At 40.8% G+C, this 24,517-nt stretch overlaps 1 protein-coding gene across 1 annotated transcript; it reads left to right on the top strand.

Moving 5' to 3' along the window:
- Positions 1–266: 266 nt before the first annotated feature.
- On the top strand, positions 267–24,220 carry PCGF3 (polycomb group ring finger 3). Its single transcript, XM_074166474.1, has 8 exons — positions 267–399; positions 13,235–13,331; positions 16,445–16,500; positions 17,479–17,589; positions 18,076–18,164; positions 19,415–19,552; positions 21,545–21,625; positions 23,379–24,220. The coding sequence occupies exons 1-8, from the start codon at positions 267–269 to the stop codon at positions 23,424–23,426; spliced, it is 753 nt and encodes a 250-aa protein (XP_074022575.1). The 3' UTR covers positions 23,427–24,220.
- Positions 24,221–24,517: the final 297 nt, after the last annotated feature.

The following is a 24,517-nucleotide window of genomic DNA, read 5'->3' as shown; positions in this document are numbered from 1 at the left end:
CCTCAAATCTGAGTCTCTTGGTTGGTGAAGGAACTTATTAATATCATGCTAGAAAGACTGACTTGCAATATAGTGTGAGTTTTGCATTGTTTCACTTCTTTGAAGTCCTTCAAAAGTTAGTGCTATCATTGTGCATGTGTGTGTGCATGTGCATATACAGTGTATAAAAGATTAAAGCTGTATAAATATATCTTTAGGGTTAATTCTAGTAAATAGTTAATTCCCAAATGACTTTTGCCTGATCACTACAGCTGTGTTACTTTGATATGTCTTTTCTGCAGACACCAAAGATGCTAACAAGAAAGATTAAGCTTTGGGACATTAATGCCCATATAACCTGTCGTCTGTGCAATGGATACCTGATTGATGCTACTACTGTAACAGAATGCTTACATACCTGTAAGTAGAAGTATACTTAAGTTAAAGAAATTGAATTTGTGTTTTGGTTTGTTGTTGTTTTTTTTTAAACTTGATTTGCAGTGTTTTAATGGTTTTTAGTTGAAATTAGAAAATCTATTGTACATCAGTCAAAATAATGCATGGTTTACTAGACACTGCTTTTTTTTAAAAGATAATTTGCTTTTTTTAACAAAGCAAATGAAGAGAACATTAAAACTGAAGCCATATACAATTAGTGGTAATGTGTGCATTCATGAATGCAGTCCGTCTTCCTGCTAAAGGAATGTGGAATACCTAGTTCTCTTTTCTGTGACAGTTGACAAAGCCTGTGTTCTCCACCTAGAGCCTGCCAAATGTCTCTTGCTCTCCTGTTCCTCTGCAGAAAGCAGCCATAGTCTATCAATACGGAATAAGTGTATTATATTGTACCCTAGAAATAAGGTTTTGTTCCAAAATATTGTGATGAGGTAGTTGTTTGTTGTTATGTTACTTTGTGAATTTCTGCTTCCATATTGGCGAAGTATGCCCTAGTACCTTGTAAAGCCTTAGGCTTCAAGAAAACTGAAGTCTGTCCCAGCATCTTTGTTGTTGACATCGTGGGATATAGAAATGCTAGGGTTTGCAATATTCTGATGGAAACCTTGCATGTTAGAACAGTGCCAACTAAAGATCCAGAAAGATTCCTTCTGAAGAGAAGCACCCTTGTAGTCCAAACTATTCTCTTGTCTTGAAACTGAGGATCAGAACATATTCTTTTGCTGAGGTAGGTGTCAGCTGAGGAATTAACCTTCAGTCCAGAAGGCCTGCTATAGTGACTTTAAATATCCTTGGTAGCAGCCACATAGACAGCTTTACACCTTACATTACAGGGTTTTACCAAAAGTATTTTTTCTAGCTGTGTTTTTAGAATCCCCGCAATTTACCAATGGATGCTTTTCAGCCAGGAGCTTCCATTTGTGCAGTTTTATCTGCTCAGAGCTTAGAATATAATTTGTTTTCTTTATACGCACCGGTTTTAGTCTATTGAATAGTATTTGCCATGCAACTTCAAACATTCCATGTTTTAAAATGCTTCTGTCACAGTATTTTATTCTGATAAAGCTGTTATGTTGTTTGAATAGCTTAATGACTCATAGTCCTGAACTTTCTTGGAAGGGAATTACTTGGTGGCAGTGGCTTCATCTCCACAAACTGAAAGTTTCAGTGATGTTATTCTTCACCTAAAATGCCTTACAAAGAGGAAATGCAATGCTTATGATTTGTCAGAGATTACGTTTTCCATTTTATTACATGTAGAAGTTCTGTTCAGCTCTAGAAGTTCAGCTTTAAAAAGTTTGTTGTTCTTGTCACATTTCCATGTCATTTTAGTTATTCTCATGTCCCTTCTGCATCTGTTTCACATCTTAATTTTCATAGTGTTCTTTCTGGAGTGTAGAGATCCTTAAGCTAGATATCTATTTAGTTTTGCCCCAAATTCTTTACCCACGAATGGGTTTGCCTTTGCCCGAGGCAGGAAAAACCCATACAGTTTTCCCTAGTATATTCCTTTCATGCACCACAGGGACTTTATCCCCTTCCACAATATGTAAAAGGTCTGATTGAGCAGGACCACTTCGATTGATGGATCCCCTGGTATTAACTAACCAAGTCACTTGAGCTAAATGCTTGTCCCAATTTTTAAAGGATCCACCACCCATCGCTTTTAGGGTAGTTTTTAACAATCCATTGTATCATTCAATTTTTCCAGAAGCTGGTGCGTGATAGGGAATATGATATATCCACTCAATACCATGTTCTTTTGCCCAGCTACTTATAAGATTGTTTTTGAATGAGTTCCATTGTCAGACTCGATTCTTTCTGGAGTACCATGTCGCCACAAGACTTGCTTTTCAAGGCCCAGGATGGTATTCCGGGCAGTGGCATGGGGCACGGCATAGGTTTCCAACCATCCGGTGCTTCCTTCCACCATTGTAAGCACATAACGCTTACCCTGGCAGGTTTGAGGGAATGTGATATAGTCAATTTGCCAAGCCTCCCCATACTTGTATTTCAACCACCGACCTCCATGCCACAAAGGTTTTAACCTTTTAGCTTGCTTGATTTCGGCGCATGTTTCACAATCGTGGATAACCTGCGCAATAGCGTCCATGGTTAAATCCACCCCTTGGTCACGAGCCCATTTGTACATTGCATCTCTTCCTTGATGACCCGAAGTGTCATGGGCCCATTGAGCTAAGAACAATTCACCTTTATGTTTCCAGTCTAAATCTGTCTGGAAAATCTTAGCTGCTTGGTCCACTTGCTGATTGTTCCGATGTTCCTCAGTGGCTCAACTCATAGGTACGTGGGCATCTGCATGGCGTACTTTCACGACTAGTTTCTCTAGCCGATCAGCAATATCTTGCCATAATTCAGCAGCCCAAATGGGTTTACCTTTGCACTGCCAGTTGCTCTGCTTCCATTGTTTTAACCATCCCCACAGAGCATTTGCCACCATCCATGAGTCAGTATAAAGATAGAGTATTGGCCACTTTTCTCGCTCAGCAATGTCTAGGGCCAGCTGGATAGCTTTTACCTCTGCAAATTGACTTGATTCACCTTCCCCTTCAGTAGCTTCTGCAACTCGTCGTGTAGGACTCCATACAGCAGCTTTCCGTCTTCGATGCTTTCCTACAATACGACAAGATCCATCAGTGAACAAAACATACTGTTTCTCATTATCTGAGAGTTCATTATATGGCGAGGCTTCCTCAGCATGTGTTACCACCTCCTCTGGTGGCATTGTGAAATCTCCGCCTTTGGGCCAGTTTGTGATCACTTCTACAATTCCTGGACGATTTGGATTTCCTATTCGAGCTCGCTGTGTGATTAAGGCAACCCACTTACTCCAGGTAGCATCGGTGGCATGATGAGTAGAAGGAACTTTACCTTTGAACATCCAACCCAACACTGGCAATCGGGGCGCCAGGAGGAGCTGTACTTCAGTACCAATTACTTCCGAAGCAGCTCTAACTCCTTCATATGCTGCCAAGATTTCTTTCTCAGTTGGAGTATAGTTGGCCTCGGAGCCTTTATAGCCTTGACTCCAAAATCCCAGGGGTCGACCTCGAGTCTCCCCTGGTCCTTTCTGCCATAGGCTCCAGGTAGGGCCATTATCCCCAGCTGCAGTATACAGCACATTTTTAATGTCCTGTCCTCTTCGGACTGGTCCAAGTGCTACTGCACACACAATCTCCTGTTTAATTTGTTCAAAGGCTTGTCGTTGCTCAGGACCCCACACAAACTCATTTTTCTTTCGAGTCACTTCATAGAGAGGTTTCACAATCTGACTATAACCTGGAATATGCATTCTCCAGAATCCCACAACGCCTAAGAAGGCTTGTGTTTCCTTTTTGTTAGTAGGTGGGGACATAGCTGTTATTTTGTTAATCACCTCCATTGGGATTTGGCGACGACCATCTTGCCATTTAATTCCCAAGAATTGGATGTTTCGTGCAGGTCCCTTGACCTTACCTCTTTTCACAGCAAAACCTGCTTTCAGAAGAATCTCAATTACTTTCTTACCTTTCTTGAAAACTTCTTTTGCTGTATTACCCCACACAATGATGTCATCAATGTATTGCAGGTGTTCTGGAGCTCCACCCTTCTCCAGTGCAGTCTGGATCAGTCCATGGCAAATAGTAGGGCTGTGTTTCCACCCCTGGGGCAGTCGATTCCAGGTGTACTGGACACCCCTCCAGGTGAAAGCAAACTGTGGCCTGCACTCTGCTGCTAAAGGAATAGAGAAAAAGGCATTAGCAATGTCAATTGTAGCATACCATTTGGCTGTCTTCGACTCTAGTTCATATTGCAGTTCTAGCATATCTGGCACAGCAGCACTCAGTGGTGGTGTGACTTCATTCAGGCCACGATAGTCTACTGTTAGACGCCAGTCACCATCAGACTTGCGCACTGGCCATATCGGGCTGTTAAAGGGTGAGTGAGTCTTGCTGATCACTCCTTGAGTCTCCAGTCGACGAATCAGGTTCTGAATGGGAATCAAAGAATCTCGGTTAGTGAGATACTGTCGTCGATGCACCGTGGAAGTAGCAAGTGGTACCTGCTGTTCTTCAGCCTTCAGCAATCCTACCACAGAAGGGTCGTCTGAAAGGCCAGGTAAGGTAGACAGCTGTGTAACACCCTCAGTCTCTACAGCTGCTATACCAAAAGCCCACCGATACCCTTTCGGGTCTTTGAAATACCCTCTCTTGAGGTAGTCTATGCCAAGGATACACGGAGCATCTGGGCCAGTCACAATAGGATGCTTTTCCCATTTATTCTTATTCAAGCTCACTTCGGCCTCCAGTACAGTCAGTTCTTGAGATCCTCCTGTCACTCCTGCAATAGTGACTGATTCTGTCCCTCTATGATTCGGTGGCATTAGGGTACACTGTGCACCAGTGTCCACCAGGGCTCTATACTTTCGTGGCTTTAATGTGCCAGGCCATCAAATCCACACAGTCCAATAAACTCGGTTATCCCTCTCCTCCTCCTGGCTGGAGGCAGGGCAACCCTAATGCTGAGGACAGCATCTCCAATGGCAAGGTGAGTTCCTGTCTGGACAGGGGCAGTGCATATTCTGAACTGGAGCAGCCATATTCATGTAACCATCCTTTCTTCTGTTTGCTTTACCTTGCAACTCAAGCACTCGTGCCTGCAGGGCTGAAGTAGGTTTTTTATCCCATCTCCTCATGTCCTCTCCATTATTGCAGAGGCAAAGCCACAGGAAACCTCGGAACGAGTCCTGTTTCCCTTTGGTTGGTCTCATAGGAGGGCGTTTTTTCTTAATGGCTGCAACTCTGGTCTTAACTGCAGCTTGGGTCTGAGCAGGCACCTCAGTCTGAGCTGCAACTTGAGTCTGAGCTGGAGAAGAGTAAGATTCTCTCCCAATCTCAGCAAGTTTTTCAAGCAGTTTGTGAAAAATTGTCTTGTTTTGCTCAACTATTGCCTTGGTCATTTTCTCTATTGTCTCATTCTGTGTCTTAGCTATGTTCTCTATGGCCTCGGTCTGTGTTTTATTTTGTTCAGCCATCTTCTCAGTTTGTTCAGCCACTTTCTTAGTCAGGTTTTCTATTGCTGCAACACCGATGGGACGAGAGAGACTATCTTCATACTGTCGCACCCTATCAGCGACCTCATTTACAGTTGGGGTATCAGTATCAGATGCTCCCCAGACCGTTGTTGACAAAGTGTGGGAATACACTGATGGTGCACTCTGCACAAACTTTTTCAACAAAGGTCGTTGACATGGCATTTCATCAGGATTTATAGTCACTTGCCAATCACCATAAATCACTTCTCGAATAGCCAGTTCTCGCAGGTATTTAATACCTTTCTCCATGCTGGTCCATTGCCTTGGACGGCATTGGATATCATCCTTAAAGGGATATCTGCTCTTTACAGCTGATAACAGTCGCCTCCAGAGACTGAGAACCTCTGCCTTATTCCCAATTGCTTTATCAATACCTCCCTCTTTGGCCAGATTTCCCAGCTGGCTGGCTTCTCTACCATCTAAGTCTATGGAGTTAGCTCCACTGTCCCAGCATCGGAGCAACCAAGAGAGAAGTGGCTCCCCATCATGACGAGTAAAATCCTTCCTCAGATTTCGCAAATCCTTTAAGGACAAAGAGTTAGTAATTACATCTACATCTGAGGCATCATCCTGTATCGAGGCTGGCTGAGAAGGACCCTCTCCCCTATCTACCTGAGAAGGAGCTCCCCAACTGGTTGACTGTGTTGTAAGAGGGTGCTTTCCTTTATCTACACCAGACGGACCCTGTCCTGCATCTTCATGAGAGGAACCCTCTCCCGAGCTCTCTAGCTTGGGCATGTCCTTGTTGTAAAGGGACAGGGGACCGAGCCGACCTCTTTTTCTGCTTCCTGGTCACCGGAGTAACTTGTGCCGGTTCTGCTGGCGCTGGGGGAGCGGCAGTGCTCGGTTTGGGGGCTGGAGCAGTGACAGCGCTGGCTGTCGGGGCCGGAGCGGCCGGTGCAGCTGCGGGCGGGGGAGGGGCTGGCGATGGAGATGGGGGGGGTGCGGGCGGCGGAGTCACTTTTACCGCCGGCTGCGGAGTGACCGGGGCCGGGACGGGCCGGGGCGCGGCTTGTGCCGGGGCCGGAGCCGGAGCCGGTGGGGGGCGACCGCTGCCGCTGGGGCCGGTGTCGGCGGGGCCAGGGGCGTGGCTTTCGCCGGGGTCGGAGGCTTGGCTTGTGCCGGTGGCTGTGGGGGAGCCGCCGAAGCCGTTGGCACCGGTGTCGGCGTGGCCTTGGCCGGTGCCGCTGGCTTGGCTTGGGCCGGGGCCGGGGCCGGGCCTGGGGCTGGGGCTGGTTCTGTTTGTGTCTGAGCAGCAATAGTGCCTGCCACACAACGCTCACTTCTGCACTGACATTTCATAGCAAATACTGCCTGCGTTACATTCAGTGAAATGGACAGCACTATCACGATTAAGTGACCATAACAATAATCACAATCATTCTTCAAAGAGCCCACAGGTTTTTCATCCCCTAATTCCGTTGGTATCACTTTGGGATAATCACTAAGAGGCAAGGTAAACTTTCCCCAGCGAAAATCAAAAGTGTGATTAGCAACAGAATCCATCACATGATGCCCAAGATATGCAGGTACCATAGCAATCCAACTGACCACATTATACATCTGGAGGCACACCCACACGAATACAGCACGCTTGACCCACCGCATCCAAACACAAAAAACAAATAAACCTTTCAATATATTCAGCCAGTTTAACACCACTGTGTCAATGAACTTCATACAAAGCTCTCTAAAAATACCATATACAATATTCTGTAGGTACGACATGATGTAAGCTGTCGGTTCTCCCTGAGCAAGCTGGAATTCAAACTATACAGACAATCTTATCAAACCGCAGTCGTCGTGCCCCACGTTGGGCGCCAATAAATCTGTCGTGGTTTCGGCCGAATTTACCAAAACCGGACTGACAGATGGCCCTTTCCCCCCCCCAAAAAGAGGAGAGAGGAGGAGAAAGAGATAAAGGAGATTCAGAAGTTTAGAATGAACTAAACTACTTTAATGAAGAATTAATATTAAAATAAAAATAAAGAAGAAAATAATGAAATAGATACAATATATACAAAACCGTATCAAGCTCCCGGGATGACGGTCACATCACCGGCAGGCACTGGGGAAGTCCCAGACTGGACTCAGTGACGAATGGGAACTGGATTCCAGCTCTGGAGTCAGGAACACACGGATCGGGATCAAAGGCAGACAAACAGACAGAGTCCTCTCTGGACGTCGGCCATCGCAGGAAGGGGGTTGACCCTTTGATCCCTCAGCGTTTATACTGAGCATGGGGCAGCTGGGATGGAATACCCCAGTTGGTCAGGTTTGGGTCACCTGTCCTGTCCACTCCTCCCCACTGATGTGACCCCTCTACGTTTTTTCCGTTTCCGACCCTCTAAGGGGGCAAATAACGAAATTGGCTGACCTTGGTTGTTATAGCAATAAGTATAAGCAAGGGCCTCCCTGCATACCATTCCTTGGCATGGAGCACAAACATTGGGCTTATCATTCTGAGAACGAGCAGTTTTCTCCACGATATGCCGTTAATTTCAGAGAGTTAGAGGAGACCTAGCTAGGATGTAAAGTTACAGAACAGAAAATTGGTTCAGTTTTACTTCAAACCGGGACATGCTGCTATTACAGGATTATAAACAAAACCAGTATTACAAGTTAACATGGCTGACATAGAGCTAGAGGGTCTTTTTTCATTGTTCCATAAAAAAATCCCACAACCACCAAACCCCAGAAACACCTCACCTGACATCATCCACACCATTTTTTAAACTTGCTTATAGCAAAAATTTTTAGATTAATCCATAGGGCTTCAGTGCTTGCTTTAAAAGCTAGGGAAAGCTCCTTGCTAGCTTCTGCTTCTTTCTTTTTAGTTTGTTTGTTTGTTTGTTTTCTTCTGGCTTGTCCCTCCCTTATTTTGTCTGGTTATATTTTCAGAATAAGAGGCTTACAGCCCTGTCTTTTTAAAAAACTTTGTATGTGTTTGCATTGTTTGTATTGTGTATGTTAATGCTAATAATGTATGTTCCTGGAAAAGTATCCTTGCAAAATCTGTCCTGGAAGTTTGCTGTCTGTTGAGATCGTCAATTCTCTGCTGAATTACACCACCTTGAAATTTTCTTCTGTTTCTACTTGGAACTGCACCATTTTCTTACCTTTTTCATTTTTCTCTAATTTCCTGTCCTTCAGGACAGAAATTCGCTTCCTGTCCTGGAACTCTTCACTTCCATAGGAAACATAGTTCTTGAGTCCTTTGAGAATCACTTAGAGAACCAGGGCCAGTCCTTTGGAGGGACAGGCCAACCTCTTTTGTAAAAAAGAATTCAGGGGAAAACAAGCTTTTTTGCTCTGTTTCCTACTTGTTTCTCTGCTGTGTCTTTAGTTTGTTGGGAGCAGACAGGCCTATAAGTCAGTAAATAAAACCTTCATTAGTAGTAATTCAGTGTTAAGTCTTTCCTAGTTTACATCTGTTTCTTGATTAGAATTCTAGGTTAACAGATATATGCAGGTCTTCTCAAACTTTTACATTTGCAATTTGATTTTCAGTAGTGTTTACATGTGAAAACTCTCCTTGTATGTTTTGAAAGGGGAAGTCATATGTTATGTTTGTTATATTAGGAAAGGTATTCTTTTGTGGGTTCATGAATACAATGAAAGAACAACTGTATTTCTGGAAAAAAGTAAAGAGGAATTAAACTGTTCAGAAAAAAACAAGTGAGTGAGGATTAACCTTGCCTGTTCCTTTTCTAATGAAAGTTCTCTGATACGTTTAAGTATACTATAAAAGTTACCAGCAAATGTACAGCTCAGTTCAGGCTTACAATCAATGCCCAAGCATCTGCATAAATGGAGATTGGAGACTTTGGAAATGCCAGGTAATGGAAAAATTCGTAATACTATTGTTTCAGACCCTAGAATGGTTCCCATAACAGCTGTCCCATACTCTTAGGACTTGCAGTTTCAGGAAAATTTATTAATCCCAACTTGACCCTATGAAAAATAACCAATCTGGAAGACTGCACCACCCTCCATAAACTAGTTGTATTTATTTGGATGCTGTGCTTAGGCTAATAAACCTAATAAGAACCTAGGCTGACTTGTGATGAGTTCAGTTTCGGAGGAGTTAGTGTATACCTAGTCCAAATTGGAAGATGTACTGAAATGGGATGGTTTTTTTAGAAGATGTCATAGAATGATTTGGGTTGGAAGGGATCTTTAAAGGTCATTTAGTACACATATTCCTGCAACGCTGGAGCGGGTCCAGAGAAGGGCAATGAAGCTGGTGAGGGGTCTGGAGCACAAGTCTTATGAGGAGAGGCTGAGGGAGCTGGGGTTGTTCAGTCTGGGGAAGAGGAGACTGAGGGGAGACCTTATTGTTCTGTACAAGTACCTGAAAGGAGGCTGTAGAGAGACGGGGGTCAGTCTCTTCTCCCAAGTCACAGATGATAGGACAAGGGGTAATGGCTTCAAGTTGCGCCAGGGGAAGTTCAGGTTGGATATTAGGAAACATTTCTTTACTGAAAGGGTTATCAGGCATTGGAATGGGCTGCCCAGGGAGGTGGTGGAGTCACCATCCCTGGAGGTATTTAAGAAACGTGTAGACATGGTTCTTCAGGGCATGCTCTAGTGTCCAAGATTACTGGTTTGTGGTGGGGTGCTGTGTGGGTGGGTGATGGTTTTTGGTTTGGTTGTTGTTGTTGTGTGTTCAGATGGTGGGTGGTGGTTTTGTTTGTGGTGTGGGTTTTTTTTTTTTTGTTTGTTTGTTTTTTTACTGTTGGTTGGACTCGATGATCTCTGAGGTCCCTTCCAACCACTACGATTCTGATTCTGATTCTGACATCTTCAACTAGACCAGGTTGCTCAGAGCCCCATCCAGCCTGACCTTGAATGTTTCCAAGGATGGGGCATGTACCACCTTTCTGGGCAACCTGTTCCAGTGTTTCACCATCCTCAGCATAAAAAAATTTCTTTCTTATGTCTAGCCTAGATCTACCCTCTTTCAATTTAAAACCATTACCCCTTGTCCTATTGCTACAGGCTGTAGTATTGAAAGGCCGCAATAAGGTTTTCCAGAAGACTTCTCTTTCCCAGGCTGAACAACCCTAACTCTCTCAGTGTGTTCTCATAGGAGAGGTGATTCATCCCACTTGTCATTTTTGTGGCCTTCCTCTGGGCCTGCTTTAATACGTCTTTCTTGTGCTGAGGACTACAGAGGTGAAAACAGTACTCCGGGTGGGGTCTCACCAGAGCAGAGTAGAGGGGCAGAATCACCTCCCTCGACCTGCTGGCCACACTTCTTTTGATGCAGCCCAGGGTATGATTGGCCTTCTGGGCTAGAAGTGCACATTGCCGGTTTTTCATCCACCAGTACCCCCAAGTCCTTGGCAGGGCTGCTCTCAATCCTTTTATGCCCCAGCCTTTACTAATACTGAGCTTTGGCCCAACCCAGGTGCAGTTGGCCTTGTTGAGGTTCACGAGGTTAACATGAGCCCACTTCTTGAGTTTGTCTAGGTCCCACTGAATGCCATCCTGTCTCTTAGGCATGTCAGCTGCACCTCTCAGCTTGATGTCATCTCAAACTTGCTGACGGTGCACTCGATCCCACTGTTTATGTTGTTGATGAAGATATTGAACAGTACTGGTCCCAGTATGGTTCCTTGAGGAAAAGCACTTGTCACTGATCTCCATGTGGACTTTGAGCCACTACCCTCTGGATGCAAGCATTCAAGCCAATTCCTTATCCACTGATTAGTCTACCCATCAAATCCATACCTCTCTAGTTTAGAGAGAAGGTTGGGGGAGAGGGGAGGGGATGTGGTGCCATGTCAAAGGCCTTACAGAAGTCCAGATAGATGACATCTGTAGCTCTTCCCTTGTCCACTGATGTCACTCCAGTAGAATGCCACTAGGTTGGTCAGGTAGGACTTGCCCCTGGTGAAGCCATTCTGGTTGTCTTAAATCACCTCCCTGTCCTCTGTGTGCCTCTGATCTTCCCAGGAACAGAAGCGAGGCTGACAGGTTGGTAGTTCTGAGGGTCCTCCTTTCTGCCCTTTCTAAATATGGGTGCAGTGTTCCCTTTTTCCAGTCACTGGGGTCTTTGCCTGACTGCCATGACTTTTCAAATATTGTGGAGAGTGGCTTTCTAACTACATCAGCTAATTCCCTTGGGACTCCGCAATGCATTTCATCAGGTCCCATAGATTTCTCTGTATTCAGGTTCCTCAGGTGGTCACAAACCTGATCTTCTCTTACAGTCCCTGCTTGTGTTACATCCACTCAAGAGGTGTGGAGAGAGGGGTTGTCAGTGAAGACAGAGGCAATAAAGTTGTTGAGTACCTCATCCTTCTCCTCGTCCATTGTTATCAGTTTGCCAGTCATATTTATTGGGAGCTTATGCTTTCTTTAACTTTACTTTTCTGGCTGACATACCTGTAGAAGCCCTTCTTAATATTCTTTGGGTCCCTTGGAAATTCAGCTCCAGCTGCACCTTGGCTTTCCTGACCCCATCCCAACACAACTGGGCAGCGTCCCTATGCTCTTCCCGGGATACACGTCCCGACTTCCACTGTCAGGTTCTGCTTTCATTGACTTGGTAAGACCGGGGTTTGGTTTCACTTTTGCAAATGGATCTTCTGCTCTGGTGCTTGACTCGAACAGACTGCTCTGTGAGGTCTGTGCTTAGTGTGCAAAGCTATGAGGTTTGGTCTATCCCCACTAGCAACAGTACTGTCATCCTAAATGTGTAAATACAGTGCAGAATGCAAACTCACTATGCTGCATATAACTGTACTGTCATATTGTCTGAGAGGTAGATGGCACTATAGTTACAGAAATTGTTTCATTTTATGTCATAAGAACGAGTGTATTAATACCAAGACTGCATGAACTGCTGATCTTTGAGAAAAAGCTGTTTTCCTCCCTCCTTTATTTTTTCCCTACATTTTTGAATTGTAACTTCAAAGTGAGTCAGGATGTGGTGTAGCAGTGTATATTAAGAGTACTGTTTCTAGAGGGGTGGGGTGTGGAAGTGTAAATATTTTACTTTGAGATACGGATGATGGTGTGTATGCGTAAGGAAACAGTTCAAAAAACGTGCAGCTTTATAATGAACGACTACTTTAGCAGCTTCTGCCTGGACATTTTATAAATACTGGAGGTCTGTTCCCCAGTAATATTTTTCCTGTGGAAGTTTAACTGTAGTGTACTCTGAAAGTTAGAATTAAAATAGCACATAGATACCCACTTTTTGAAAGTTTTCTGTTACTTTAAAAAGTATCCAACTTTGGAATAATTTTTTTGTCTTAGGTTCATTGCCACCATACACTTTAGTTCTGTATGTGGCCATGGTTAAAGCAAAGAGGCTTAGTAGCTTAATGGTACACAGTACCTGTAATATCATCTGTGCAAGCTGAATGATGCAAGAAATATGATGTTGACATGGTAGAAATTGCTGTTCTAGTAAATTCCACAGTGTGATTGCATGTCATATGTTTTATTAGGAAGACTCTGGCTAGGTACAGATACCTTAGTTCTAGTTAATCAGTTCCCTGTATCAAGAACATTAATGAAAGATATTGGAAACTGTGCTCTGCCTTTTTAGACATCATGCTTACAGGATGTAAAAAAAATAACTTTCTGTAAATTTTAGTAAGGTGCACTTCTGTGACTGTATAAAAACAAATTTTTTTTTTCATTATGCTTCTTTTATTTTTTTTTAATTATGAATGTGCTTATTATCAGTTTGTAGAAGCTGCCTAGTGAAATATTTGGAGGAAAATAACACCTGTCCGACCTGTAGAATTGTTATACATCAGAGCCACCCGTTACAGTATATTGGGTAAGTATGAAATCAAAAGTGCAACAAGCTTCACTCTAGACTGTTTCAGCCTCTTTAATATTGTACAGCTTTTTCCTAAATTTTCTGACTTGCTTATCAGCCTGTTAAGCATTTAAAGCGAAGGTTGAAGGTGATTGGGGAGATATGGGATCAAACTTTGCTATGAATCTGCAACTCTTTGATATCTGTTAGCTTCTTACAGACTTAGAAGCAAGAAAACTATGCACTTCACTGTTTAATTTCTGTGTGAGTTTTAATGGGATTTAGTAATTTCTCATTTTGTATGCTTGGGTCATCAAAGTTACATAAATGACAGATTTGTAGAAATTGTACTTTTACAAAATCCTCAAAATAATTAGTCTCAGTTGAACATTGCTTTTTAGTGTCTGACAGAGTAGTGAGAGAAAGAATTGTCAGTTTTATTGTTTAGTTAATATTTCAAATCTTTTTTAGTTCATAGGAACAGGTAAGAATATGGCAGCAAAAATTTTAGACCAGTAGCTTTAACCTCTAGAATGGAACAATCTTGTCCTTTGATCCCCACGCAGACTGCTCTCACTTTCTGTCTGAACATGAATGTAGTATTGTTCATCTGTTTCCTTTTTTAATAAATATTTTTTGTTTTCGTTTGCTTTTTTATTTTGTGTTCAGAAAAGACATTCCCTTTCTTTTCCTTCAGTGCTTTCCTTTAATTCTACTGAACTGTAGTAGCTTTTGCTGATGAAAATCCATTGTGACAGCGTATTTGCACTAGCTGCTGCATACGTATCAAGTAGTGCTTTGCCTGCTTTTATAAGAGTTTGCTTTCGATTTTAGCAATTTTCAATGTGCCTTTCTCAGTTGTATGACAACTTCTGAAGCAATGCTTGTAGAAAATGAGTCTGTGATTTGTCTTCGCTTTTACTGAAAACTGTCAATGTTCTATATATACACTTACATTGCTCAAGCTGATCCTGATTCAGGAGCCTGAAACGAGTTAAGCCATCTCTGCATTTGAAGAATATTAGTGTACTCTGATAATGCATTACATGATACACTGGTAATACCCTTTATGAGTGTATGCTTTGAAGGGACAAGTACATGCCAGGCAGGAATGAATAAAAGACACTTAGAATCATAGAATGGTTAGAGTTGGAAGGGACCTTAAAGATCATCGAGTTGCAACCCTCCTGCCATGGGCAGGAACATCTTCCACTAGACCAGGTTGCTCAAAACCCCATCCAGCCTGGACTTGAACAATTCCAGGGATGGGGAATCTGCAACATCCCTGGGCAACCTGTTCCAGTAAAGAATTTCTTTCTAATATCTAATCTAAATCTACCCTCTTTCAGTTTAAAACTGTTACCCCATATCCTATCACTACACTCCCTGATAAAGAGTCCCTCCCCATCTGTCCTGTAGGCTCCCTTTAGGGCCTAGTATAGAGGCTGCTAAAAGGCCTCCCCAGAACCTTGTCTCCTCAGGCTGAATAACCCCAGCTCTCTCAGCCTGTTCTCATAGGAGAGGTGCTCCAGCCCTCTGATCATCTTCGTGGCCCTCCGCTGGACTCACCCCAACAGGTCCATGTCCTTCTTATGTTGGGGTCTCTAGAGCTGGACACAGTACTCCAGGTGGGGTCTCATCAGAGTGGAGTAGAGGGGCAGAATCACCTCCCTCGACCTGCTGGCCAGAAGGAGCCAGGAGACAGCATCAAATTAAGAATAGAAAGGAGTTCGATGTTTGTCTTTGGTCTTTCAATACAGTTCAAAGAACTATTTTGCCTGAATTAGTTATAAAGTACTGCCCCTTCAAGACTGAAACAGCCTTTGCCCAGCCTACTTTTGTTCATATATATTTCTTAATAAAGAACTGACAGTCAAGAATTTCACAATATGTCTCACAATGTACATTTGCACTCCTATTCACCTCTCTCTGTCTTGAAAATAGATAAACCAAATGTGCCTCCTGTTTCACATTTCTAAATGTTGTTAAATTCTCATCTCTGATCTAATAGTTACGGCTGATTTACTCATTTATGTTGAAATATTTTTGGAGATGTTCCTGCAATCCATACGTGACACTTGAAAATCCCAGCCTGTGCAAATGGGATTGCTATTGGTTGAAATTACTTGAATTTAGAATTAAAGATACTTTGATTCTTCTTCTAGTATTACTTAAAGACTGTAATGGTGATTGTAAATCAATTCATTTGTCACCATTTCTGTACTTGTTCACCGATCTCCACTGCTGTGACATGCTCGTGTCAGGTGATGAGAAGCCTACTACTACTCGTGTAAGCCTCTTCTCCTATTTAAGTCAGATTTGATATTTGGTATTGCAAGCTCTCTTGTGGTAATGACCTTGCGGCAGCTGAGACAGACATTTGAGAAGTTTCTGATTTTATTTATCAGTTGGAACTTAGGTTAATATTCTTGTTTCTTTCAGACAGTGATCTATATTAGACTAAAATGGAATGTTTTCTAGGTGAGCTGGAATTAAAGTTTAAAATCTTAACCAGTCCTGCTGCTCCAGTTGCAGTGGAATTATTACCTTTCTCATTCTTGAACCACACTACTTATACAGGCTTCTGACCTAGATGCTGCTGCTTACAGTTAAAATGTTGGCTTTTAAGAGCAAAGTAAAATTTTATTATTGTGATCTTTTTCTGTGGACTGTTTTTTTGTGTTTTTGGAAAAGCATAGTAAAGGTAACTGAGTAACCTAGCCATCTGAGAGATGAGTCTGTAGAGGTAAGAAACAGATTATCCTTGATTTTTTTTTTTTTTTTTGTAAAAAAAATGAGTTTACCTCAAAGTTGTGAAAAAACTTTGACATTATTAGTGACATACTTGCTTTCATCCAGGAGGCCATGTTCCATAGGGCATCATTCTCCTCATGTCCAAGACTATTCTCCCTCAAACTTCCACTGGGTTTCTGTGTTAGCCTGTACTTTTTCATAATTTGTTTCATATTATTGTCCTCTCTTGTTTGATATAAATACTGATTTGAGAATTTAAATTCTTCTTAGGTAAATTTAGAGGTTTTACATCAATTTAGTACTGGAACTTTTTTAAGCTAAGTGTTTTGCATCAAGATGGTTGACTTAAACTTTTGATTTTGTTTTTTTCTTGCTAGTCATGACAGAACAATGCAAGATATTGTCTACAAACTTGTGCCAGGCCTCCAAGAAGGTAAGTGGTAGTATCACCTTTTTTAGAAATCGATTTGCACATCCGTTTTTAACACATTAAAAAGAAAAGTTTCGGGTGATGCAAATCTGGAAGCGGTGGAACTGAGGAAAAATACAATGGAAAACCGTATTCCTTCATTTGTGTAATTTCTAGTGATTAGTTTAATTTCATACCTGTACTAGCAGCAATTGGGGGTGGGGGCGGTGGAAGGAAAAATGGGATATTTCTTCGAAAAGTATTATTGTGTAAAGCAGAATAGTAGTTCAGCTTTTGAATGTTGGCACACTGCAACTCTCATTTGTTCTTGTTAAACTGCGTGCTTAAACCTGTTGTGCCAGCTCTCTAGAATTCTCAGAAGTAGAATGTAATGCAGAACAGCTTTTAGTTTCAGTGAGGTTTCTGCTACTGTGTGAGTCCTTTCTTAGCAGGTAACTTTCAATTTGTGTTTTCATAATCCTCTCTGAGACTGGATCTGTTGAACTAAAGAAGTACTTTATAGTCACTGCTCAGTAATTTTTTGTTTTAATGTATGTTACAATTTTCATTTAAATTGAGTATTTTAATCCATTTAAACTGCAAAACCAAGATATTCTCAAACATCAGTAAGATTTTAATAGATTATTCAAAAAATATTTCTAGCATATTGAAAATCAGAACTATAAATAAAAATTCAAAAACAATGGTTTGACTGAAATATTGTGGGAGGCATTCAAAGTAAGGTATAGTGTTTTAAATACTATCATTCTAATAGCACTGCTGTAATAGTAGCTATATAGATGACTTTGTGGTATTCTAACTCTGAAAAGTTAGATGAGGCGTGACTTGATACAATAGCAGAGATGAAAGAGCAGTAAATATGGACAATACCACTATTTGTTGACAAGCCTTTTTCACTTAAGAGGGAAGGGATTTGGAATAACTTCATAAATATTGCATTAGAACTTTATTACAGGGATTAATATTTACAATTTTAAACAGCGGAAATGAAAAAGCAAAGGGAATTTTATCACAAACTGGGCATGGAAGTTCCAGGGGACATCAAAGGGGAGACTTGTTCTACAAAACAGCACCTAGATTCCCATCGAAATGGTAAATGGTCCTTTATTTATTCTGTCTTGGGAGGGTGATGGCTAGTAAATTGATGAACAGACCTGTTGGAGGTATGTGCCCAGTTGGTTTATTACCATCACAGTTGTTCTATAACACTGCACAATACAGTCCAGAGTGTAGGATTGTTGCTTTGTCCCTTACTTGTGCACAGAATCTTTCTTTTTAGCCAGTCCTAGCATATTACTCTTGGCAAAGGACATCTCCATAGTACTGCCTACATGGGGACTCTGTGACTCTTACCCAGCTTCTGGACTGCTAGCAGTTGAACGGAAGGTTGTGCTCTGTATGTATTCCTCTCTTTCACGTGTGGGGCTGTTTGCAGCTAGTGTTGCCTAAGCAGATAAGCACAATTTGGGAAAAGCAAAGTTCATTCTGTATTGCAGTCCTGAACTGTGCTGTTTAAATCGTATTAGCATCACAAGCTGCTGCTGAGTGTTATCCTGTGTATCTTGTTTCTTATCTAAGGTGAAACTAAACCAGATGAAAATTCAAACAAAGAAACTTCTGAGGAAAAACAGGAAGAAGATAATGACTACCACCGAAGTGACGAACAGGTGAGCTCATAAGGCGTTTTAGTTTTACCTTGTATTTTAGCTTTAGTGCTTTTGTAAGCTAACAAGAAAAATAACTGTTTCAAGCTACTTTTTCTGTCCTCTGATACAAACAAGATGCAGTGTTTTCCAATGCTTGTGTGTAAGCAGGAGTTTCATCTTTGGGTTTTGGCAGGAATGGAGAATATGTTAAAGACATTTGCATTACAATTTGATAGTTCTGACTGTTTGAGTTTCCAAATTATTTATTTGCTTTCAAAATAAATTCAGGTAATTTGGCCCCCCTTCTGAAGGTGTATATCCCAGCATTATTGTTATACATTGAGCTGAATGTGTATGAATAATTGTGAATAAAACTTCTTACTCTTTTACTAACTTACTATTTATTTTGTTTTAAACCTCTAATACTAAGACAATCTTAGTCCTATACCATAATAATAATATGAAGGCCAGGAAGTTCACCATTAAGTTTTAAACACAAAACATGTTTGAAAGTGAAATCTTGAGATCTTTTAGGATAAACAAGCCATCCCTTTTATGTATTCCTGTTATATGTGTCCAGAGTAAATTAAACTGGGATTAATTTTCTTTTAAATTATAATGTAAGAGAACTTTCAAAGGGATTGTACGTAGTACTAGATCCTCTTAGTGCATAAAGTAAATAATCACAAAGAGCTTAGACAAAGTAATGAATACTAGTATGAGAAAAAAAGTGAGAATCGAAGCACAGAAATTAGAGAGACCTTTTGGAGGGATAATCTTTAGAATTTCAAATATGTGTTATGTCATTTGTATCCATTCTTCTTAAACTGTAAATTCCCTTTTAAATGTGTGTTAAAATTCTGTTATAAACTGGATTTAGGAGTTGCATTAAAAGCAAGAAGTTATGTTAGAAGCAATCATTAAAAATTCACTATAATGTTCTTACTGTTTATCTTACTCTAGCTTTTGACATAGGGTCCTCTTGAGCTACTGGCAGCTGTGAATTTGTACTGGAGCAGCCTTGTTCCAACATCAAAAAATTTTTCTTGGACTTATTTGTCAGTCTGTTTTGGTTGCAGTAGTGCTTGTTGCTAAACTGACAAGGTGTTAGAATTTTATTTTTTTCATAGGACTACAGGCATTTGAGTTTAAGGAATACTAGTACTGTACTTTTTCACTTTGTTGTATTAATAAAGACTGCATGTGGAATACATAATGAGGACTGCAGAAAATTGTTCCAGCAAACCCTAACTGCTTCCATTTTCTTGAAGGTAAGCATCTGCTTGGAATGCAATAGCAGCAAATTGCGTGGATTGAAACGGAAATGGATTCGCTGTTCAGCACAAGCAACAGTCTTGCATCTAAAGAAATTCATTGCCAAAAAACTTAATCTTTCTTCTTTTAATGAGGTAATATTTTAATTTTAAAAATTATTTTGCAGATATAAAAACCTTACAAGAAGTGTGGGATTGTTCCTTTGAAAAGGACTGTCTTTTAGCCTGATTTTATTTTCAGAAAGCAGAATCATACAGCATTTCTTGTATTGTATGTTACATAGCTATTTTCCTGTCCTTTCTTGGGTCTATACAGGACTTGTCACTTAGTTCGCAATGCATCTTTTCATGTCGAAATATAAATAGTTGAGCTAAAAGCCTAGGTTATGTGCTTCCGCATGTGTTGAAATGGACTCTAGCAAGGTGCTTTGTTTGACAACTTGTAGTCAGGTATACCACACCCTTTCAGAGATTTCACACAGTGCAGGAGACAGGCAGTAACCAACACTACTGAAGCCCAGCTTAAGAGAAAGCACCGCAAATATTTTCTTCCTTTATGTACTCTCAAGTGAAGTTCAACCGTAAGTTGCTGCCTACCATGAGGAGGGTGTTATCAGATACCTACTTTTCCCGTCCTTTGCAGGGATTACTTGGAATCATAGGAAGAATTTATGGTACACAAAGAAAGGCAACTCTTTGCACTTCTAGTTCAGATTTGAAATTAAGTGGTGAACTTGTGAATGCAGCCTCTGTTTACCACTTTGGTGGGTCTTTATCACAGTCTCCAGACATCTCAATTGACTCTCAGCTTGACATCTGCCAATGCCACATTATGTCACCCATTCACTGAATTGCATTGAGACTTTTCATTCCAATCATCTGCTTTCCAGTCCAATGTACCAACACCTTTCTGCTCAAACTTTTCAACAGCCAGTTTGCGTCTGTATCACTTCCTAGCTTCTGTACATTTCAAACCAACACTCTGTCTTATGGTTGGACAATGTCCCCAGACTCTGCTAGTCTTCTCAAACTCTGTGTCTCCTGTCTTGTCCTAAGATGGCTTGCAAGTGGTGGACTCCTGGCAGTAGCCCAGCAGCAACATAGCTACCGTCACTGTTTGAAAGGGATTATTTTTCGTGTGTGTGTGTGTGAGTGTGTGTGTTTAATCCCTCCATTTCACTGTGCCAATCTATGTGTTAACAAGCTGCTTGGCTTTTACCAAAAGAACAAACTTTCAATTCCTTTGCTATCCATCTTTATCTTCTTAAGAGTCCATAAATTGTGGTATAATCAGTACCAAGTAATGGGTACATAATAGAAGGATTTAAACTTGTGGGCACTTAGTTGATTGCTATAGACTATTGCAGGTTTGAGTTACTGCCAATTAGATAACCCATGTAAGTGGACTGCATGTACATTCAGGCCTTTTAGGTTGTGTGGTAAAATGTTTTTAATATAAGCCACCTTGGTGGAACTTAACTGTTTACATGCATGTTCCCTCTTTTAGTTCATGTTCAGCTGATTAGTAGTCATATGATCCTCCTGTTTTTATGTTTATATCCTCATTGTTTATAACACCAAGATCTTTCAGCACTGAGGTAAGAAAGTAAAAATAGCTATTGAGTGTCTGAAAAAAACCCTATAAATATAGTATATGAGGGAGGTGGCAGACAGTTTTTGAAAAAAAATGTATAATTGTAGCAGGAAGACTCGTGAGACACCTGGCTCATGTTAAGTAAAGAATTTTCATAGTATGCTAAGTAACATAGCTGTCTCTGACACTTGTGAATTCTGTCTCCTTGATCATTTTATTGGGCCTTTTTAAAAGCATGTAAAGCTGTCAGGAAAGGGCATTAATACTGCTTGGGAAGCTAAATGAAACAGTTAAGTCCAGTTCATACAACATTGCCTAGGTAGGCACAGACATGGTCTTTCAGCACTTTATGTTGAGAAAAGGCATTCTCTTTTCTTTCCTGGTACTATTTTTGTCTGCAGAGCAACTGCAAGATGAATGGTTCCAGTGTCTTCGGAGAAAAGAAATCTTGTTACACATTTGTAGTGTTATCTGAAATATATTGTATCATGTACTGTGTCTCAGTGCATTAACTGTCATCTTTGTTTTGTCAGCTGGACATATTATGCAATGAAGAGATTCTTGGCAAGGATCACACGCTCAAGTTTGTAGTTGTTACTAGATGGAGATTTAAGGTATGACACTGTTTCCAAGTAAATCCTGAAGTCGCCAAATAAAATGTTTATAAAATTGGCATCATCTGGAACTATACTGCAGTAGTTGCAAACTCAATAAAAAGATACTTTGATAGATACCTAATACAACATCCTTAAACACCAAGTACTAATTTTGTTTCAAAAAAAATGAAGGAAAGGGGCATTAAGTATTAATTGCAAGGGAAAAGGGAACACTGTATAACTGTCAAATTAAGTCTAGCAAAGAAAGTGGAAGTCATAAGAAAGTATTTTTAGCTATTTCAGGTAAAACTGGTGAGAAAAAAATCCATGTAGGTGAGAAACTGATAGTGATGTGGAAAAGGCAGCAATTTTCAATATAGTTCTCTTCTAAGCTCAAGAAAGCTGTTTTACTTCTAAAGGAGAAGCAGTAATTGCAATGCTTGTCTGCCTTTATTAAGGAAACTTGTACTGGCATTTAGTAGGCATGAACAAGGCTGGTTAAAAGTGTTATAGTACATCTTCGGCTTGCTCGTGGTTTCTGTAAACAACTTCCTTGAAACTCAATAGTAAACAGTGGGGCATTCATTCTGAGTATTACCACATTAATAATGGCAGCTCAAGTGAAATGGGTGTAAGAATTAATTGCAATATTGAACACTTAGGAGGCAAGTCACAACTACAGAGTCAGTGTATGAGTATCTGGTGATATTTGAACTAGGAGTTAGTATTCATAATGGACGAGCAACACAGTCTGAGCTTACGGTGTACACTGAGGTGGAACCGCTTGGTGGCTTGCAGGTGGGAGCAGGGAAGCATTTTTCTATGTATGTAGAAAAATAATTCACTTGCATAAGAGTCACAGAATAGAAGTCAATGGTCAGTCTTTGAAACGCAAAGAGGTCATGAGTGGAATCCTACTGGAATCTGTGTTGTATGATGTTCCTGGATGACCTGGAAAGGGATTTGAGTAGTGCAGTAACAGTGCACTGCCAACGCTGTGGTTATTTAGGATAGTGAAGACAGATACATGACAAGGGATTGAAGCAAGCCTTTACAGTGCTGAGTGGCAGGTGATTAACGAACACCTTAAGTTCAATGTAGGTAAATATAGAAGGATACAACGAAAATGTTAGGGATTTTTATGGGGGGGGCGGGGGAAACAAAGAGAAGCAAACAAGAGCTTAAAATTGATGTGCATCTGTACAAGCGTACTATTCACCTTCATCATGGAAATCTACACAATTGTGAGTCATATGGAAAAGGGAACTGTAGACTTCTCAAGTGAAAGAGGTGGGGGATATAAAATGAAACTAGGAGGTGGGAGGTCCAGAACAAAAAAGAGTAAGCAGTTCTTTACATGAGACACATAACTCCTTGGTGCTGGATGTTGTGCATGTTAGAAGTTTAGCTGTTCATTAAAAAGCAATGGATAGCAGTTACAGAAGAAGAATCAAGTGAGAACTGTTAAATATGCTGCTTTCTTGACATCTGCATTTCTCCCTTACTGGGAATGGGTTTTCCACGTGCAACAGACCTGGTAGAACTTTTCTTAAGGTGATCAGCTCCTGAGACAAAAGGGAAAGTATTCTTCATCTCTTGTTTGAGCCCCACAGATGAAATTGCATCTTGTCTTTGCCTTGGTGATATTTTGACAGGTCAGATAGCTACTCAGTTTATTTTATGCTTTAGTTTATGCAACAAAAGTTTTGCCTACTGAACAGTTTAGTTCTGGTTTTGTTTCTTTAACTTACTTGATATTTCTGTCTTGCAGAAAGCACCTCTACTGCTGCATTACAGACCCAAAATGGACTTGCTGTAGGAGAACTTTTTTGTCCTTCTGGACAGAGTTTTTTGCAGAGACTATCATCTGGCACCTTCTTAGTGCATCACTAGTTACATGACACAAACCAGCCGAATAATTTTGGAAGACTGTAGGGCTTTCATAGTGGACTGTCCTTCTGAATATTTCTTCTAGGGATGTGCTGCCTAGATTTCTGGACAGAAAATATTTATACTTTTTTTTGTACGGAAGAAAGAAGTCGTAACTCAACAAGACACTACCAGCACTAAGTTTACAGATACTGAAAACACTTCACAGTTCCATGTATCTCAGCCTGATTTATCTATTACAGTTACACAGAAATAAGTTAGAATGTTGTGGGGTGATTTAAAAATGTTACTTTTGACACCAAGTTCCATTTAGTTACTTCTCACATTCTGAATCTTTAAAAACTATATTTTTGCAAAGTGTTACTGTCTTATATAGTATGCCTGATTGCATTGGCTTTATCCAAGTTATTCTGTAGAGCATTGAACATACCTAATGATATAGTGACTGGTGATAATTTATTATGCTGCATTGAAAACTTCTGAAAATCTGGGAAACCAATAAGTTTGTCATTTTTGCCCAGTTACTGCTCTCCCTCCCTTTGTGTTTTAGTAAAGTTTTGCTACTCCCCTATGCATGTTGATTTGGTAAGATTAATAGAAATCATTTCATTTGATTTTAATGTGCCCTGATATTGTGCTGTGGCATAAATTGCACCACATACTGGCAAATACTCAAAAGTGCTAGATTTGTGAACTTTTTAAAAAATAAATATTTCTTAACATAGTTGTGGCTTGCAGAAATCAGTTTTTAATTTAGAGAGAATTTGCTCTCAGTAGCTGTTGAAACACTGTCTCTTGGGCAGCTTTGGGTGACGTTGCACGGTTTTCATTTCTCTGATTAAAAATTCCTCAGATCATTATGTGCAGCTTTGTATTTCCTTTACCCATTTTCTTCTGAAACTGTAACATTTTTCTTTAGCACAATTCCTGGATGTCTTAGGGGAGGAGGCAGAGGGGGATATCAGACAAGATTATTTTAGCACCTTCTGGCCTTAACTGATAATTTTGCTTGCATCAGCC

This window comes from Numenius arquata, chromosome Z (genome assembly GCF_964106895.1).
Source record: "Numenius arquata chromosome Z, bNumArq3.hap1.1, whole genome shotgun sequence".
NCBI classification, from domain to species: Eukaryota; Metazoa; Chordata; class Aves; order Charadriiformes; family Scolopacidae; genus Numenius; species Numenius arquata.
This window is presented reverse-complemented; position numbering and strand designations above follow the sequence as displayed.

What these genes read in the sequence shown, in the direction of transcription:
- PCGF3 (XM_074166474.1), top strand. Translation starts at nt 267, where the DNA reads ATGTCTTTTCTGCAGACACCAAAGATGCTAACAAGAAAGATTAAGCTT. An exon ending in ACCACCGAAGTGACGAACAG is followed by an intron (nt 18,165 to 19,414) that starts GTGAGCTCATAA and finishes ATTTTCTTGAAG; the next exon opens with GTAAGCATCTGCTTGGAATG. An exon ending in TTACTAGATGGAGATTTAAG is followed by an intron (nt 21,626 to 23,378) that starts GTATGACACTGT and finishes TCTGTCTTGCAG; the next exon opens with AAAGCACCTCTACTGCTGCA.